This window comes from Prionailurus bengalensis, chromosome E2 (genome assembly GCF_016509475.1).
Source record: "Prionailurus bengalensis isolate Pbe53 chromosome E2, Fcat_Pben_1.1_paternal_pri, whole genome shotgun sequence".
NCBI lineage: Eukaryota > Metazoa > Chordata > Mammalia > Carnivora > Felidae > Prionailurus > Prionailurus bengalensis.
In genome coordinates, this window is record NC_057352.1 from 33,501,190 (window position 1) to 33,520,597 (window position 19,408).

The 19,408-nt window shown below is 49.7% G+C and overlaps 1 protein-coding gene across 2 annotated transcripts in view; it reads right to left on the reverse strand.

The window, feature by feature from the left end:
- The window catches only part of CES1 (carboxylesterase 1), a 31,018-nt gene extending 11,610 nt beyond the window's left edge, over positions 1 to 19,408 (reverse strand). Inside the window, exons 1-8 of one of the 2 annotated variants that reach the window (XM_043599224.1) lie at positions 19,277 to 19,408; positions 15,984 to 16,191; positions 12,154 to 12,298; positions 9,013 to 9,146; positions 6,500 to 6,653; positions 4,867 to 4,971; positions 3,790 to 3,894; positions 1,128 to 1,166 (exon numbers count right to left, since the gene is read on the reverse strand). In XM_043599224.1, the coding sequence (XP_043455159.1) occupies positions 1,128 to 1,166; positions 3,790 to 3,894; positions 4,867 to 4,971; positions 6,500 to 6,653; positions 9,013 to 9,146; positions 12,154 to 12,298; positions 15,984 to 16,191; positions 19,277 to 19,331 (945 nt within the window). In that variant the 5' untranslated portion in view covers positions 19,332 to 19,408. The remainder of the gene's footprint in view (positions 1 to 1,127; positions 1,167 to 3,789; positions 3,895 to 4,866; positions 4,972 to 6,499; positions 6,654 to 9,012; positions 9,147 to 12,153; positions 12,299 to 15,983; positions 16,192 to 19,276) is intronic. The other variant, XM_043599225.1, reaches the window with a different exon arrangement.

Genomic DNA, 19,408 nt, shown 5'->3' on the forward strand with positions numbered 1-19,408 from the left:
AAATCAAAATCCAATTCCTTTAAAGGGACTGCCCCCACCTCCCTTTCCTTTCCAGCTTCAAGCCTGTTCTCTCCTCTGACCCCCTCCACACCAGCCACACAGGCCTCCTGCCTCAGGACCTTTGCAGCTGCTGTTCTCTCTGCCTAGGATACTCTTCCTCCAGTTTACTTGGCAGCTGCCTTCCTCTCTGCCTCCAGAACTTGGCCCAGATGTCACCTTCTTCTTGAGACTTCCCTAACTCTGCTATGCAGGTTCAAACCACAGCAAACTCCAAACCCATTTCTCACTTTCTTTCCCCCCATAACAAGGACCTGTTTCTGTTACTGTGCTCTTCCCTCACTCCAAGGGCATTGTATCTGCTTTGCCTGTTTTGTTGCTGTTTCCCCAGCTCCTAAATCAGGTCCTTTCACACAGTAAGTGCTACTTAAATCTTTGCTGAATGAATGCATGAATCTCCCTGAATGCTCACAACACCTTTGAAGGCAGGTGCTGCTGTCCATCCCCAAGAGAGAGCAGAGAGCACAGGACTGTAAATGTTGCAGAGATAATGTCTCAGAACCTGTCAACGTGCTGGAAAGTAGGAAGGGAGGAGGAAGGAGATGGGGAGGCTGCTATGGGGTTCTGGTGTGGCTGGCAGGAAGGTGGTATATCCTCAGGACTGAGATTCTCAGCCCCTTCCGGACGCCCCCTCCAACAGTGTAGCTTGGACAGCTAATCAACCCAGCAGCCTCCTGGGAAAGGCGTGAGCTCCTCAGTGAAGGCTCCTTAAGAAACGCTTCATCCAGCTAGCTCCACGACCCCATGGTGGAAGTTTCTAGTCCCAGCCCTCTCCTGAGGGGAATTTCTGGGAGCAGGAAATGTAAACAAGAAGTGGGCGGTAGGCTGGGGCCAAGGGACACAGAGTTGGTAACTGGGAGCTCTGGATTGGGAATCAGGGAAACCTGTTCCAGTCCCATGGCTAGTCCACCTGGCTGCGTTATCCAGGCAGGTCACTGCCCCTCTCTGAGCCTCGGCAACGTAAACACAAGGAGTTACCAAGAGCCCACAAGGGAGGGTTCATTCATTCCTATTTGACTAGAGCTTAAAGGTGTCAAGAAACCTGTAATCAAGAAACCAAAAGTCCTTACCTCTCTGGGGTCTCCATATAAATCAATAGTGAAAAATTTCTGTGAAGACAAAGGCAGAGGGTGTGGGTGAGAAGGCTTCCAGGGACAAAAGCCATGAGAGGTGAGCCAAAGGTGTCAGGTTCTCCCTCCTGGTGCCACCCTGGCTGGACTGAGAGGAAGTGGGCAGGACACTGGCTCCCCTGGGCAGGGGCACAGGTGTAGTAGGTGTGGGATGGGGGAGGGAGGCACTGGAGAAAACGTCTGTTGTTTGTGCCTGCCCTGCCCTCCATCCATTTCCCTTACTTGTTTCCCCAGGCAACACGACCCCAGTATTCTTTTGGGGGACCTCCCTCTTCCCCACTCTCACTCCATAAATCCAGGCATCTGTATGTGACCTGGGGTGCCCCATCTCCCTGACCATAGAGATTAGTTCGGGTATGGGCACAGGCCCATGTTACTCCAATAGACTTTACCCCCCAAACTTTTGCTGGAATTATTGTGAAAGTTTCTAAATGGATAGGAATGTAAGTCTAGATGCTGTTGCTATCTTTAACCTCCCCAGGGAACAAACTTGCCTGAGAGAAAAAAAAAAAAAGCTGAAAGATAGAGCAGGTATATTCTTAATAATATCATATGTGCATCTGGATCCAGCCATGCCTGAAGCCATGTATTCCTCAACTGTGGTTTAGTTTTCAGTTAGTTTCATGAAGATTTTGTTACAACACATTTCTTTTTCCACTCAAGGCATTTTGAGAGGAGTCTCCTCTTGTGTAAGAAAGTCCTGACTTAAGCAAACTCCCTGAAATTCACCCCAACCCACGCTCCTTTTTGCTGTATATTTGCTACACTGTAGCTAACAGGTCTCACTAGAATGTAGCAAGTGACCAGTAAGGTATTCTTTATTAGGGCTGTAGCCCTACCAGTCAGTGAGTTGTATGTCTGTGTATCTGTGTGTGGGGGGGGGGGGAGTGTGTGGGTGTGTTTTGGGGAGACACTCTATATCAACTCAGAAACATAACATGGGCTGTTAATTTCTCTGGGTTTTCTCAAAATCACCAAGTCTTTCCTTATAAACTGAGTCTTCTTAAGTCAATGGAGAATTGCTGAAATAAACCTACCTCTTTCCAGGAATCAGAAATAATTGTGTTTTTATTCTTTGAATGCACTGATCACCTTATTTGAGACTGAGAAACCAAGATCCAAGCCCCAAGGCTTTGGACGTTGGAGTTAAGCCAGGAAATAAAACAGAGTCCAGGGCCAGAGGCCTAGCCTTAGAGGGTCCGGGAATATCCTTAGAGGCTGAGGGTTCAGCTGAGAGTCCAGGGGCTTAGGATACACCTTAGCTCACATTCATACCCTTCTCCCACAGAGGGAATAGTTCCCATTGGGCTTACGTGCTGTATTTTCTGGGCGTCCTTGTGATGACACTGTCATAGCCATCCATCAGTCCTCAAATGTCCCTCCTCTGTGAAGCATCCCTGCTGACTATTATGAATGTTGCCTCTCTGTATACTCCCACCACCCTTAACCCATGAAGTATATGAGTGTGTTTCTCCTGGGACAGATCCTCATAAGCAAGGACTGTATCTGATTAATGTCTGCATCACCCACCCAATTACCCTTCTCCATACACCTAGGATGGACGGAGGGAGGGACGGATGGATGGACAGATAGATGGATGGATGGATGTAGATGATGGAAGGAGCTGGTCAATAAAATGGCGTAAGGGTGAATCGGACGGATTGGTAGACAGATCAACAATAACTAGGTGAGGGATGGATCACTGGTTTTGGATGATAAGTGAATGGTAAGTGAAGATACACGGTGGTTGGATAATGTAGAGATGACTGAAATGAACGAAAGTTAGGGATGGACTGATAGTAAACTGATAAAAGAACATTGATGAATTGGACAGACTGGTGGATGAGTAGACAAATATGATGATGAATGAATTGATGGATGGATGGTTGTTCCAGAATCACAATGGAGGCAGAGTCTCAGAAAAGCCAGAAAATTGGCCCACCACTGGGATATAATTGAGGTAGTTTCTAAATTAAGCAAGATAAATTGTGACAACCTTCCTTAAAATCTTTGTTCTTAATATCCCATCCTCAAAATTCAGAACAGTAGTTATCTCTGGGAATATGTAATGCTTAATTCCTTAAAAATACATTTGGAAACAAGAATGGGAAAATAGTAAGTTTTGATAGAGGTGAGAGATTATGATACGATTTGTTCATTATGCTGTTTTTCAACTTTGCAAATGTTTGAGATATTTCATAATAAAAAAGAAAAAAAAGAGGGGCGCCTGGGTGGCTCAGCCGGGTGAGCATCTGACTCTAGATTTTGGCTCAGGTTATGATCCCAGGGTCATGGGATCAAGCCCAAGTTGGGCTCGGCATGAGCATGGGGCCTGCTTAAGATTCTCTCTCTCTGCCTCTGCCCCTCTCCCCAGCTTGCATGCTCCCCCCCCCCTCTCTCTCTCTCAAATTAAATAAAGAAAAAAAAAATAAAGAAATTCCCATTCAGATCCAGAGCCTGACACTGTTCCCCAGGGGAGAGACACTGTCCCAGGCAGGTTTCTAGGTCAAGGGGACTGCTGAAATAATGAAGCCTGGGTGGGGTGCTCGCGTGGCCACGAGAATGGATACACCTACCATCTTCCGTGAATGGATACACCTACCATCTTCCGCGATATCTCCAAGAGCTCCTCTTCTGTCTTCTGGCGCAGGCAGTGAACAGTGACAGCCGAGGTGGTGGTTTTACACCCAGCAAAGAAAGCAATTTTCTGCAGAGATCACAAGGAGCAGCAGAATTCAAGAGCCATGTCCCTTCCCTCCATCAATAAAGAGCTGTTCTACCCCGACCTTCATTTTTAAAGACAGCGGTGGGGGAGCAGAGAATACTCGAGACCAGCAGGTGGGGGTCCTGGGTCCCGTCGTGCCAATTAGACAAGCTTTGTCCTTATTCCCCTGTCTCTGTTAAAATGGGCGTAACGATCTCCAAGCTGTGCGTCTAGAGGGAGGGAGCACAGGGTGGGGGATCGGGGCGGAGGGGGGGGCGCTGTAAGAGCATGGAATCCAGAACCACACTGCCTGGTTTCAGATGTCTTTTCAGGAAGCCTTACACCCTACACACTAGCTTAGGTGCTTCTTTCGGATTACGTTGTGACATCAGACACCTCTGTTTTATTGCTCTTATCAGCAGAGACTTTATAATCTATGTGATTATGGAATCATTAATCTGCCTCCTCCATTACAATGCAAAATTCACGAGGCTGTTAGATGTCTGGCTATCCCCAAATTATGTGATGAATGAATGAACGAGTGAATGAATGAATTCTCCAGGAACCCACCCCAGCCATGAGGCACTTAAGGAGGAGCCACTCCAGGCCCACATCCTGCTAGTGGGTTCACCAGAACTGAGACCCTGAGAGACGAGACGTGGGGAGAGTCCGCTGCCCACTGTGTGGCCTGGCAGCCCACCTTGGCACACTTTGGGAAGAGTGCTCAGTGGACCGAGCACCATGCTGGCGGTCCAGAGCCACGTGCTCGAATCCCAGCTCTGCCCCGATCCCTCGTGGTCCCTGGCAAGCTGCTTCCACTGTCCGCCCCAGTTTGCTCAGTGGTAAAACTGGGAGGCTGGCTGCCACGTCTCCTCGCCCTTCCAGTTTCATGACTCTGGATGCCCTGGCAGGAAAGTCCCCTGAAGACTCCAGGGGAGCGGAGCAAAGGGTGTCGGGTGACCCAGTGTGACCCACCTGAGCTGCATCCTTCATGTCTTTCTTGACCAGGGCAGTAGAGAGGGCCACGCCACTCTCGGAGATGGCCCGATGGAAGAGGTTCTTGGCCAGTGGAGATAACACCTGGCAGGAGAGTGGACGGAAAGAGAGTTTCTGCTTGTGTGGAGGGCTTTTCAAGAGCTATCCCATCCACAGCTCTACTCTGGCCCATCCCCTTGAAGACCCTGGCACTCAGTAGACACGGCAGGTCCTTGCCTGGGCAGGCCTGGTCCCAGGCCGATCCTGGGACTGGTTTCTCCAAGAGAGCCTTAGCTGGAGACAGCCAGCAGCACAGAAAGAGGGGAGAACAGGAAGTGTTATGATCGCACTGATCATAACAATCAGAACTATCTAAACACAGTGTGGCAACTCCTGGCCACACTTTAAAGACACAGTTCTGATTCCCCATTTCCATTACTCAGGATTTATCCTAAGAAAAGTGATCATAATGTTTATAATATAATTGGGAATAACCTAAGCTTCCAATATCATGCAGTTGAGTGAATAAACCATTTTCCGTTCTTACCGTGGAATACTGTGCAAATCTATACCATGGAATACCATGGAATCTACAACAAAATGATATTAGTGGAAGAGTGTTTAATGTTCAGGGAAATGTTTCCATTATAAGATATGCTAAGGAAGGGTTTTGGTTAAAAAATCTTAGGTAGATAAATGATAGATAGATCAATCAGAGATAGATGATAGATAGATAGGGGAGAGAGAGAGAGAGAGAGAGAGAGAGAGAGAGAGAGAGAGAGAGAGAAACACAGGGTAAGCGAATCATGGAGGAAAAAACTAGAAAAGTGTCAAAATGTCCATGGTGAGCTTCCCTGGGTAATGGGGCTATGGATGACTTTTTTTTCTTTGGGTTTGTCTGTACTTTTCCTATTTCTCCACTTCATACGATATAAAAACATTTCCTTCTGAGTGCTCCACAAGGAAACCAATACGTACATTCAAAATACAGTAATGGTGCTGACCCTCAACAGTGAAGGGGCTGGAGGGTGTTCTATGGCTCCCAGCACTTTGTCAGCTGGTTTCCATCCCTGCTTCTCTCAGCGGCTCCCCAGCCTCATTCCCCACACTTGGCCCCCAAGGGCCCCAGGAGCCCACACGGCTCCCCCATCCCTTCCCGACCCCACTTCCACCACCCTCCCCTGGTCACACACTCCCCCCATCCTGGCTCCACCTCTGCCCTGCTCTGAGCGCTCACATCCCCCGACAGGCAGACCTGGCTTCAGGCCGAACAGTGACGCTGTCCAACTCTTATTCATAATCCATGCTCACCCCTACCTTCCAGGAGAAATGCAGTGAATCCTAATGTTAAGGTGAGTAGGAAGGAGAGGGAGAGCTGGAGCTCAGCCACGTTAGAAGAGGAGGAATGTCGCCGCTGGGGCTGGGGCTGGAGACTCTCGAGGACCCAGGACACTAGCCTGGGCTCTGAGCCTCCCGGGGGCCAAGGAGAGTTTGACCATTAGCCCTCCCCCCCATCTAATGCTGTGCAGAGTAGGGGCAGCCCTAGATCCAGATCTCGTAGGGAAAGGTGCCAACAGGGCAAAAGGCTCCAAGGAGTCTCATCAGTAGCCCTACCAAGGCCAGGAACACTTACAAGAACAGAGACGCTGACACCTCCTGCTGACCCTCCGAAGATAGTGACAGAACCCGGGTTCCCTCCAAAGTTGGCAATGTTCTCCTGGACCCAGCGAAGTGCGGCCACCTGGTCCAACTGACCCCAGTTTCCCCGGCTGTGTTCGTCCCCTGTGCTGTTAAGAACAGGGTGGAGGCGGGAGCACAGACTTCATGGCAGGGCTCTCAGGACCATAAATGGGGCTGGGGGCCCTAGGTGAGTCTTCTAGTAAAAGACTGGGCTTCCACAACCCTGACACAAGGGTCGTCTCCCGTCTTCATTTCTGTAGCCTTGTTCTGTTGTAGGGCTCTATAGTCATTCAACTGGGATCTATTTACTGAGTGTCTACTTTATGCAAAACACTGTTCTAAGAGCTAGGAGCACATCTGACAACGAAGCAGGCAAAATCTCTGATTATACAGAGCTCACACTACAGATCACACACAAACAGATAAATACAGAATATGATGTCAGATAATAAAAGTATTCTCAGGAAAAATAAAACAGGGTGAGGGAAAAGGCAGGAGTGGAGCAGCTGGGTCCTATCGCAGATCACATGACCAAGAAAGGCCTCTTTGAGGTGGTAGCGTTTGAGTAGAGACTTGAATGGAGGAGCGCGTGAGCCTTGCACATATCCAAGGAAGGGAATGCCAGGCTGAAAAAACGGCCAGTGCAAAGGCCCTGGGGTCCAGTGGACAAAAGTAGGAGTGTCGGACATGCAGCCAGAGGGCTCTGTGGGCCTTGGTAAGACCTTTGATGTCATTGTTAGCAATGTGGGAATCCATTTCAGGGCAACAACGAGGTTCCATTTATGTCTTCAATGATCGCTCTGGCTACTGTCTGCATTAGATGTAAGCATCCAAGAAGCAGGGTTATAAAAGTAGGTGGTTATTACAATAATCTAAGAGAGAGACACAGAGGGCTGGTTAGGGGCCATAAGGGCGGAGGCGAGAAGTGGTTGGATCCTGAACACATTCTGAAGGTGGAACCGAGAGGATTTGCTGACCCGACTGGATGTGAGAAGAAGACAAGTCAAGGGTGCCCGCTAGTCTTCTCTCTGGAGCAGGTGGAAGGAGGGGCTTCCAGTAGCCAACAGGAGGCCCTGTCAGGAGATTAGGAAAGTGCGGAGCAAGGAGCGGTGGGGGTCAAGGGTTAAGTTTGTCCCCGTGGAGTGTGGGGCCCTTCAGGCGTCCAGTGGAGATGGCAGCAGGTGCAGGTACTAGTTAATGCCTTACACATCTGGATTTCCAAGGAGAGGCAGGGGCTGAAACGGGGAGCTTTGAATGCGGCCCCTGAGGTCACCCAGGGGGCCAGTGGAGACGGAGAGAGAGATACACATGGAGGTCAGAGCGTCTCGTGTGAAGAGTCGTGTGTGGATGCTGCCGAGGTTGGCCCAAGAGCTGTTGGGTCAGTGGTGACCTCGGCCAGAACGCAGTGGTGTGTTTGGAGAGGAACCCTGACCGGGGTGGGGTGGGCAGAGGGCGGACTGGGAGGGGCAGCAGCAGCAGAAATAGCTAATATAGTGGTTTGACTGTAACGGGGAGCAGAGAGACGGGCCACGGCTGAGAGAGGAGAGGAGTCTCAATGATGGCGATTCATCCCGAGGCAGCACTCACCTGGGGTAGCCCTCCTCCAGCCCTGGGGGTCTTTCTTGGGAGCAGCTCACCCCCGGCCCACCCTTCAGCCATCTCAGGGTCAGAGGGACTGTGTAACACAGAGGTAACTGTGTCCTGCAGGGAAACCGGTCCCTGCCCCATGGAGACTCAATCGGGAAGACACCTGCCTTCACTCATTTGGGCCAAATTCCAAAAAAGGAAACGGGAGGAGTGGGTCTGACATTCCTCCCAGGGGGGCTGTCCACTGGCGTCAGATGCACCGACAACCTTCAGCTCCAGATACCTGTTCCTTTTCCTTCACCCACAAGGATGCACTGAGTTCCTGCCCGGACCACGTTCCTTCCTTCCTTTCTCATGTGGTAGCCTCTAAGTGCCCCACTGCATGCTGTCTCAATAGATGTGTGCAATGTGCTGGGACAGCACAAGTGAGAAAGAGAAGAGTATTTCAGAGGGTTGGGCCTTGCAGGATGAATAGAAGTTCATCAGGTACCGGCGCCTGGGTGGCTCAGTCGGTTGAGGTGTCCAACTTCGGGTCAGGTCATGATCTCACGGTTCGTGAGTTCGAGCCCCACGTCAGGCTCTGCTGTCAGCACAGAGCCTGCTTCAGATCCCCTGTCCCCCTCTTTCTGCCCCTCCCCCCCAAAAATAAACAAACATTAAAAAAAAAAGGTAGAACGGGCATTCTAGGTAGAGAGGATACACCTACAAAAAGCTCGGAAGCAAGTGGACCCGTGTGGCTGGGGAAGGAGAAGATAGGTAGAGCCCAAATATGAAGGGACTTGGATGCTTCACTAGGGAACCTGGCCAAGATCCCCTCGAGGGCTGACATGATCAGAGCTGAATCCTTGCATCCTTGCTTTGGGGGCCAATGTATCTTACCTGAAGTATCCCCAGATGCCCAGGCGGTACTGAATGGTCACCACCACCACATTTTCATGGGCAGAGAGGACCAGTCCACTATAGGTTGATGCTCCGCCCACCATCAGACCCCCTCCGTGGATCCACACCATCACCTGGACAGGAGGGAAGCAACCGTCCTGGTTAGAGGAAGCAAAGCCGGGAAGGGCCTCAACAGGTTATCCGGTTTGGTCGCCTACATCTTGACCATGACCCAAAGGGGCCGATCCCTGAAGTCCACTAGTCCCCAGCAAAGTGGGAGCAGGCAGGTGCTCCTTTCCTCTGTGCTCCCAACCGGGGCCTGGGCCACCACCCTACTCGGTACACCCTGGCTGTCCCTTCCTGGGTCCCCAGCTCCAGTGTCACCAGGCTCTTCACACAGAACTTCATCATGGGAGCAGCTGAGGTTGAGAGTACCACGTTCTCCCCAACACCCAACACTCCCATTGTCCTCATGCTCGGACTGTTCCCACAGCCCTGCACGCCCTGCCTGCCACAGCCCTGTATTTCAGCCTCATCTTACCTCGTGTGCAGTGAATTAAACGGCTCTGGCACATGAATGACTGTCTCGAGAAGCACACGTGCCCCCAGTGGGGTTTCTTTCAAATACACCTTCCTTATGCCTCCTCTGCAACCCCAAATCCCACCCATCTTCCAAAGCCCAGCCTAAAAGCCACCTCCTCCAGTAAGTCGTCATTCATTGGACCGATATGATGTGAGAACCTACTATGTGCCAGGGACCACGATAAGCCTTGCGGATGAGGGTAGACATGGCACTTCATAATGCTCAGCTCTGGCATGTAGGCGCTCACACAGCCAGGGAGTAAGAGTGCTTGAAAAATAATATTGCAATAGTTTTATTAATAAAAAAAATTGGGGGTGGGCACCTGGGTGGCTCAGTCAGTCAAGCATCCAACTTCGGCTCAGGTCATGATCTCACAGTTGGTGAGATGGAGGCTCTCATTGGGCTCTGCACTGGCAGCACGGAGCCTGCTTGGGATTCTCTCTCTCCCTCTCTCTCTCTTTGCCCCTCCCCCACTCTCTCTCTCTCTCTTTCTTAAAATAAATAATAAATTTTTTTAATGATTATTTATTTTTGAGAGAGAGAGACAGACAGAGCATGAGTGGGGGAGGGTCAGAGAGAGAGGGAGACACGGAATCCGAAGCAGGCTCCAGGCTCTGAGCTGTCAGCACGGAGCCCGATGTGGGGCTCGAACCCACGGACTGGGAGATCGTGGCCTGAGCCAAAGTCGGACGCTTAACCGACCGAGCCACCCAGGTGTCCCCAAAAATAATAAACTTGAAAAAAAAAAAAAGAATTTGTAACACTAAGTGCCAAGTACCATTCCATGAAGTAGGGACTAATGCTGTCCCGTTAACAGACAGGAAAACTGAGGCATTTAACCCGCCTGAAGTCACACAACTCATAAGCAGCAGAAGCAGGACTTGACCCACCCAGTCTGGCTCTGGAGTCCATCCGTTGAGCCACCCAGCGCGGTGTGGCCCCCAGCCTGGTGCAGTGGGCTGGCCGTTAGGACAGGAGTAAGATCTTCCCTTCAACTCTGACTAATGCTTCAGGAGTACTTGCCTTGCACACTCACCAGCCACTGAGACAAAGCTTGACATGCGTCATCGAATATGTGACTAATACTATTCTAAGGAAACAGAGCCAGGTCTCTCTGCTAGCAAAAGGCAGAACCAAGGCTTAAGATCAGACCCTGTAGGGGCGCCTGGGTGGCGCAGTCGGTTAAGCGTCCGACTTCAGCCAGGTCAACGATCTCGCAGTCCGTGAGTTCGAGCCCTGCGTCAGGCTCTGGGCTGACGGCTCAGAGCCTGGAGCCTGTTTCCGATTCTGTGTCTCCCTCTCTCTCTGTCCCTCCCCGGTTCATGCTCTGTCTCCCGCTGTCCCAAAAATAAATAAACGTTGAAAAAAAAATTAAAAAAAAAAAATCAGACCCTGTAGTCCTGTGTCCGTAAGTAGGGGTTCTCCCTCTGTTCCTCCCGCACCTCTGATCCCTGCCCGCCTCTGCCGAGGGGGACTGAGTTTGCAGTCATCTGCGTGAAGGCCGAGGCAAGGGCTGGTCAGTAGTGATTCACTGAAGAAGCTGGTCAGTGTTTGAGCAGCGCAGATAGAGCCATCCTCCACAGTAATGGCTGTCTGGTGATGGCTTTTTTGTCCCTCCTTTGTCCTAACCCCCAGGTGTAGCTATGCACGGGAGGGCACGTAACAGAAGAATGGATGAATGAATGAGTGAGTGAAACGTTGTCCCATCTCACTGAGCTGAGCATATACAGTGCTAGTTTCTGCTCACAAGTCCACAGGTGCCCTCCCCCCACTCCAGGGCATCATGCCAGGCGTGCTTCTGAGAGATGGCTGGGTGCTAACATCCCCACGCCTCTCCACCCCAGGGAATATCTCCTTTTCCAGGAGACCTTCCTCCAAGCTTCAGCTTGAGTTTGGAAGCTGCCCCGCCTCTAGGCCTCTTTTATTGTGGAAATGCTGACTCATGGGGTCATAGGTCGGTGCCAAAGACAATTAAGGAAGGAGATTAGCTACAATAAAATCCCAGAAATTTGGCCAGAGGCAAAAGAAAGAGCTTCATGAGTTGCCCCAGGCTCTTCCCCTAACATCTCTCAGGGGACCCTGGAAGTTGACAGAGGAGCATCTTAAGTGCTGAGGAAAGGCCACCCACAGGCTCACTTTCTCAGTCTGTGCCAGGGAGCTCTGGTTTGAGACTCAGAAGGCCTATGCTCTCATCCTGCCAATCCCACAGCGTGATCTCCCCTCCCCCATTCTGGGCCTCAGTTTCTCTACTTGTAAAGGAAGGATTGGGCTGGCGGCTTAACTCTAAGAGTAATCATTCTTGTTCTTCTATCAGCAAGAAACAATTTGGCAAAAATCACAATGTGCATGACAGAGGCACAGCAAACTCGCCCAAAGGCCCCGTGTCTGTCACTAGGGGAGACTGAGGTGTGGAGAGTTTGTGTTTCTTGGGGTCATGGGGTCTGACCGTGGGAGGTAAGGGAAGCAGGGGGTCCCTGAAACAGCCCCCCCCCCCAAGCTGCCTTCTCGCTCTTCTGGTCTACACCAGAAGACCCGCAGTGCTGGAAGCTTCTGCTTACCGGCAGCCTGTTCTTCTTCCTCAAGTCAGCAGGAGTGTAAATATTTAGGTACAGGCAGTCTTCGGAAAACTTGAGAGGAATGCTTTCCTTCCTGTTGGTAAAGAGGTCGGAGAGCACCTGCCCTCCCACTGCATCCTGGGAGCACCTAGGGAGGGGACAAGAAAGAGGAGCTTGTGAGGTTCACTCGGAGCTGAGCAAATGCCTTCTGCGGTCAGGCCAGGCCTTGGGCTGGTGGGTTTAGGCTGGTAAGTAAAGCTGTTCTTACTAGGCTGGAGACATTGGAATGGTTCGGAGACTCTCTCAGGAGAGGCAGTGAGGGAGAGTCTGGGTAGGGGGCCTGAGGCTCACTAAGGTCTCCCGGGACCAGGTACGGTGAGAAGCACCTCTCCCCTTCCTGGAGGCTTTGAGGGGCCCTGGGTCAAGGAGAGGAGGCTGCCAGTATGCTGATTGTCTGGGAGAGGACTGTTTCAATGCCAGAGGAAACAGTCCCAGAAGCATCCCAGCTCTCCGTGTTCCAGGTAAACGTGTCCTCCACCAGGTGAGCATGTTCTAGTTCATGGTAGACTTCCATAATCCCTGCAAAGTCACTCACATGGCAGGCGTTTAAGGACCACAACAGGTCAGGGGTGAAATGTGTGTGGGGCCATATCAGGAGAACTATATTCTGGTCCTGCCTCCCTCACTAATTTTCTGGGAGACCCAGGGTGAATCACTTGCCTGCTTTGGCTTGACTCTGCCAGGTCTCTGTGAGGGAAGGGATTTCTATAAGGGCCTTGCAGGGGCGCCTGGGGGATTCAGTCGGTTAAGCTTGTCTGACTCTTGATTTCAGATCAGGTCATGATCTCGCTCTTCGTGAGTTGGAGCCCGCGTTAAGGCTCTGCACGGACAGCACGGAGCCTGCTTGGGATTCCCTCTCTCCCTCTCTCTCTGCCCCTCCCCTGCTTGTGCTGTCTCTCTCTCAAAATAAATAAAATAAACATTAAAAAAAAAGAAAAAAAAAGGTCTTGCAGCCCTGACATGCTAAGAATCTATCCAACCCAGACAAGCACTATTGGTTTCCCGAATAACAGATCTTAAAGATCCAACATAGATTAATACTGGTAATATTCATGGCCCTCCCAGCATGCCAGGTGCTGTTTTAAGTACTCCTTATGTACTAACCCCTTTAATCCTCCCATGACAAGCCCATAACATAGATTCTATTACTATCCCCAGTTTACAGTTGAGAAAACTGAAGCACAGAGAGGTTAGAGAACTACCCAAGGTCACGCAGCCGGAAAGATCTATACTATGTAGTGCATTATATTTCTAAGGACATAATAAGCAACGCTTCTCGATCTCAAGGTACCAGAAGGCAGATATCACTGCCCTCTGTATGTAAATTAGGTATGTGAGGCACTTGGATGACATAGCTATCAAGTGGCAGAATCAGGGCCCCCAACGGTGACTTCTTAATTTCCACCGTAAGGGAACTTTCTCCTGATCACCAGAACAAGGAGCTTAATAGTCATAAAAGAAGAAAATCAAACGTCAAAAGAGAGAAAAGAGTTCAACGTCACTAGTGTTCAAATTAATGGGGAATAAATAGCAAAATTATATATAACTATAATGATAATAATAATTATTATTATTTTGCCTATCCAACAGCCCAAAGGTATTTTTTAATAACCCCACGCATTGCCAAAGTTCTGGTGAATGGAGGTGTTCATATATTAATAGGAAGAGTGTGGTTGGAACATTTCTGGAAAGGAATTTAACAGGAGGTGCATACTCTTTTACTCAGAAATGTCATTTCTTCGAACTTATCCAAAAATATTCATTGGTGTGCATAAAGATTTAGCTGCAGGATATTCATCAGAGTGTTATTTATACTATCAAAAACAACTTAATGACCCCATATAAGAGATTGGGTAAATAAAGTATGATTCAATACTCAATGTAATGTAGCTATTTCTATGTCAGGCTATGATATTTAATGACATAGAACAATGTTCATGATATATTTATAAATGAGCAAAGCAGGCATCTAAACTACCTTTATCATGTGAGGTGATATTGTTTTTTATCATAGGAAATATCTATCTGGCCTCCATCCTATTTCTGGAACAGACTCCCTAAAACCTCTGGCATTTCCTCTGTGAAGAAAACAGCAAAGATATTTTTGTTGTGTTAATAAGGTGACTTTTGATCACACTTCAGGTAGGAGGTGGTTGTCAGGTAAATGAAACACTTATTAAAGGCCTGGAACTTTCAGTCCTGCCCCCTGGCCTCTGGGGAGGCAGGAGGGGCTGGAGGTGGAATCCTGGCCAGTGGCCACTGGTTTCATCAATCATGCCTACGTAACAAAGCCTTCCCCAAAATACCCACAGGACAGGGTTCAGAGAGTTCCCAAGTTGTTGAATCAGAATGTTTTAAGGCCACCGTGCCAGAACCCAAACTCTAGAAGGACACAGAATCTCCTTTGTTCGGGACCTCACCCCACGGATCTCTTCGTTTAACTGTTGATACATACTCTTTAAAAACCTTGTAATAAACTGGTAATCTAGTGAATAAACCAGTTTCCCGAGATCTGTGACCACTCTAGCAAATTAACAGAACCCAAGAAGGCGGTCATGGGAACCTGTGATTTAGAGCCAAGGTCACAAGCACAGTTGACAGCTTGGACTACTTGTGATTGGCATCAGAAGCAGACAGCAGTCTTGTGGGGCTGAGTCTTTAACCTGTGGGATCTGACGCTATCTCCGGGCAGAACAGTGTAAGAATGAGTTGAATTGTAGGGCACACAGCTGGTGTCAGAGAATTGTTTCTTGATGTGGGGGAAAAGAAACCCACGCATTGGAATTCAGTGCAGAATCTTATGGATTCTATTTTTAATGGAGAAAATATGCAATAGATAAAAGACAAGAAAAGCAGAATCTAGAATGTGAACAGCAGTTCTCTCTATGGGGGATTTGTGTATGATTTTCATTGTCTTACCTTTACTTACCTGTGCGTCCTCCCTTTTCTGTACTAAGTATGTTATTACCTTTGCAATCAGGAAATAAACATACATACATTTTAAAAATACTTTAATGCTTATTTATCTTTGAGAGAGAGAGAGAGAGAGAGAGAGAGAGAGAGAGCATGAGCAGGGAAGGGGCAGAGAGACATGGAGATACAGAATCCAAAGCAGGCTCCAGGCTCTGAGCTGTTAGCACAGAGCCCGACGCGGGACTTGAATTCATGAACCTCGAGATCATGACCTGAGCCAAAGTCAGATGCTTAACCGACTGAGCCACCCAGGCGCCCCTTTGGTCAGGGTGATTGGGACACACCAACCACTGCTCTGCTCATGACTAGGTACTTAGACACACCTGGGAGTTGGGAACTTTCCCAGTCAACTCCCCTCAGGACTCCCCACCCACAAACCTCCTTCACCCACCCTGCTCCCCCATTTTAGCAAAGTTCGAGACAAGAGAATAAACAGAATCATTACAGCTGATCTCCCTCACTGACTCAACTTCTAATTCTTTCCCAAGACATTTATCATATTCTAACATAGTACATAATTTATTAATTTGCATATTTTTTTGTTTGTTATCTAACTCTCCCTGCTCGAATGCAAGCACCACGAACATAGGGATAATTTTCATGCATGGATCTTAGGAACCCAGAACATGCTCAATAAACGTTTGTTGAATAAAGGGCTCTAGAATGCTGTGAGTTCTGCAAGGTTTTTACGGATCTACAACAGCTCAGAGATTTCAGAGCAAAGCCACTCAGGGTGTTGCCTTGGCTCCTTCCTGTATCACTTTGAGACAAACATTCCCATTGAAAAGATGCCAGCTTACATAGGAGGGTAGGAGGTGGTATTCTTCACGAAGTTCCATGGCTCTGCAGGCTGTGGTGGAGCAAACCTCAGGGATCCAAGAGGAGGCCTGGCAAAAGGGATTCCCAGGAAGACGGCCACAGGTTGTGCAAATCCTTCTACGCTGACGTGCTTGCCCAGGACTTTGCCTTGAGAGGTGTCCACCACAGGAGGTGAGGACGGGTGCCCTGCTGGACATCCAGAGGAAAGAGAGGAAAAGTTTGACCTGGACTGCAGGTGGGTTTTCCGCTTTCAGCATGTGACCTTGAATGAGTCACTGAAACCCTCTGGGCCTCAGTTTCTTCTTTGTAAACAGCCCCTTACTCGGGGCTATCTGGATTGGTATTGGTATTGGAGGTATAATACCATCAAATAAAAAGGAAATGCAAGAAAAAGAGCTGCTGAGAGGATGAAGCCTTTTGATTCCACCCTTAGAAGACTCTAGAAACAGGTATCCATTAGGACCCAGGCGCTGAGCTGCATGCTGGTGGAGAGGATGAACAAGAGGCACTCCCTCCTCTCAGTGTCTCTGAACCTTGTAGGGAGAATGAGTCATAAACACACCTGACTCCACTCAGAGGGAAGCAAGGGGGTTGGTGTCCTGAGAGAGGTCCCAGTGAGGTCCTACAGGAGTCAGAAGAGGCAGGGGACCTTCTGATCGGTGGCATCATGGGCACAGTGAACTTGGAGCTGAGACTGGCAGTGGGAGAGGGGGACCCAACAAGCAACAGAGGGGAGAGTGGGGATAAAGGTATAAAGCAGAGAAGAGAATGTGCCTAGGTGAGGCTCTGAGAGCAAAATGCAAGGCCAGCCTGAGGAAGAGCGAAGGGAGTCGCTGGGGAGCCGGTGGCAGCCTGTAATGAGTCAGGTTCAGTCCTGGGAGGGCCTCAGCGCCAGCCTAACAGTTGGGCCTTTATTTAGTGGGTAAATAAGAGGCAGTGAACAGTCCAGGAGTATGCCAGAGTGACCCAATCAGCTTGAAGGGGGTTCTTCTGGTGGCTCTGCACAGGGTCGTCCAGAGGGGAGACTGGGGGTCCGATTCCTACCTGTTCCACCCTTGTTGGGCAGGCAGTTCTTCCCCACCCAGCTGCACCCGTCTCCCTGAAGCTTCCACCCCAGTCCTGGTTTCTTTCTGGATTTGCATGTGCAAGTGGCTGCTCAGACTCTTGATCACGGCCCATCCCCCAAGCAGCCTGTGTGTGTAAATTTCTCATCTGAAACCATTTCTAGCCTGGCATTCTTCCAATTGCTCCCTTTTAGGCATAGACAAAAGGCCAACTTCTCCCTCAAAATGTGAGGGCAGAACAGAAAAGGAGAATCCAGGTTTGGTCTTATAGGAGAATATCCAGTGATAATCCTCAAGACAGGTGAAGTGGACAGAAGCCAATCGGCGAGGGTGAAAAAGCGGGTGGATGGAGCGAGAGGCATAAGGGTTGTGGTAACAGGAGCAGTGCGCACTCGATGTACGACGTAAGTATAGATGTAATGTTTGTATGCTGAGCGCTCACTATGTGCCACATGTGCATTCCGGTCCATTTCCCATTTATCTTTACAATATGCCCATTTTACAGATGAGGAAGCTGAGGAAATGGGAGCAGCCAGTATGGGCTTTCTGAGGATGGAAATGGGATGGCCTTGCCAGCGGGTAACCAGCAGGAAGGGATAGACCCATTCCTAATTAGGTTCTTACTCTGCCCTTATATACAGTTCCAGGTTTCTCACCATGTCCCCATCAGAATGAAGATAAAATGCAGATGAGGTCTGGACCCTCACAGTTCTGATGGTCACAGCCCTGGCTCTCCATTCATGAACCACAGACAGATTCCGGAGCATGATTTTCCAGTTGACCTTGAGCAAATACATTTCCCTCTCTTGAGTCTGTTTCTCTGCCTGTAAACGGGCACAGATGCATTCGGGGTCCCGTGCTACACTCTTGTGTTATCTCGTGTTTTATTTTGTGTATGCTGATGCTTGACATCTGGGTCCTCGCTGACCCCGGAGGCACCGCCCCTCTCAGAGGGAGCCAATTCTAGGGACAGGAGTCAACTTCCCTTTGGGCAAGCAGAACCCGTACCCCTACCACCTTCTTATGGGGCTCTCCCAGGCCAAGCCACTACCATCCTGCCCTAATCACTCCAGGGCCAGGTACCCAACAACAGCCAGCCGCTCTTGTGCCTGAGAACTGCCTGAAATTGGTTAGTTTCCCAATCCTAAACTTGCTTATCCTGTCTTACCTCTTCCTTCCCCTGGCAACTATGGTAATTCCCGAAATTCCTTCCTCCTCCCTCTTCCTCCCACCCCCCCTGAGCATCACCTTGCCCTGCGACATGCTGGTGGCATGCCTCCCCCTCCTGGGAACTGTGAGTAGCAAGCTATTGCGGCTGGCTCCTGATCTGTTGGCCTTAACATACCTCAAGTTTTCTACAACCGCACTACATTTGAAAACAACTTCTTTATTTAGGAATCCTTTATGTGCACTCTCCATGGCAGGCACTTTTTAGAAACAACCTGTTTTACCTTTCACAACAGCATAATGAGGTAGGTACTGTCATTCCCATTTTAGAGAGGGGGAAACCGAGGCACAGAAAACTAAAGCAGGGTGTCTAAGGATACCCAGCTAGTAATTCAAACCCATGCACTCTGGATATACAGTCCATCCAGGCTCTCTGTGTGCCCGCCAAAGGTAGAGCGTTCCTATGAAATCTTTCCGAAGTCGAAATGGCATGAAGCGAAGAGCAACCCCCCGCCCCGCCCCCCGCCCACCTCTTTTTCTGCGAGTTGCATTAGGCCTCTTTCTTTTTAGAAAAGACCTATGTGAGTACAGTAACAGAACAGTGAAGAGCCTCTTGGGATTTCTCTGGGTTACGATAACAGGTACCAATATAGGTCTTTCCTAAAAGCAAAGTGGCTTCATGCAACTTGCAGAAAGCCAGGGGTCCTCTTACTACTCTTCCAAGCCACCCTCTGTGATCCAGCCATACTCAGACAAATAATCAAGCGGAAAATAAACGGAGTCTCTGAAACCCTCATCCATGAGGCATGAGGTTAGCTGGGTGCCCTCCTGTGCACACAGCTGCAGTCTCAGGGTGTTCATGCTCCCCTGCGTCTCGGGTTGGCGGGGACCCGCTGGGCCCCAAGAGCGCCAGGTCTGGAGGGCATGGGCTGCTGCGGAACCAGTCCTGCCACACACACCCTTGCCCTCATGCATCTCCCCCACCTCGTGCCTGGACAAGAATTTCCAAACGCCCCTCGCTATTTTGTTTCAGAAGGACTCACCCCAAGTCATGGAAGTGGTGAGGGAGGTCAAGACCAGAGCTGAGAGCCACATCATAGAAGGACTGCAGCTGCAGAGCCTCAAGGTGTCCACGACGCTTATAGAGGCTGTGCGGGTCCCACCCCCTGGTCCCA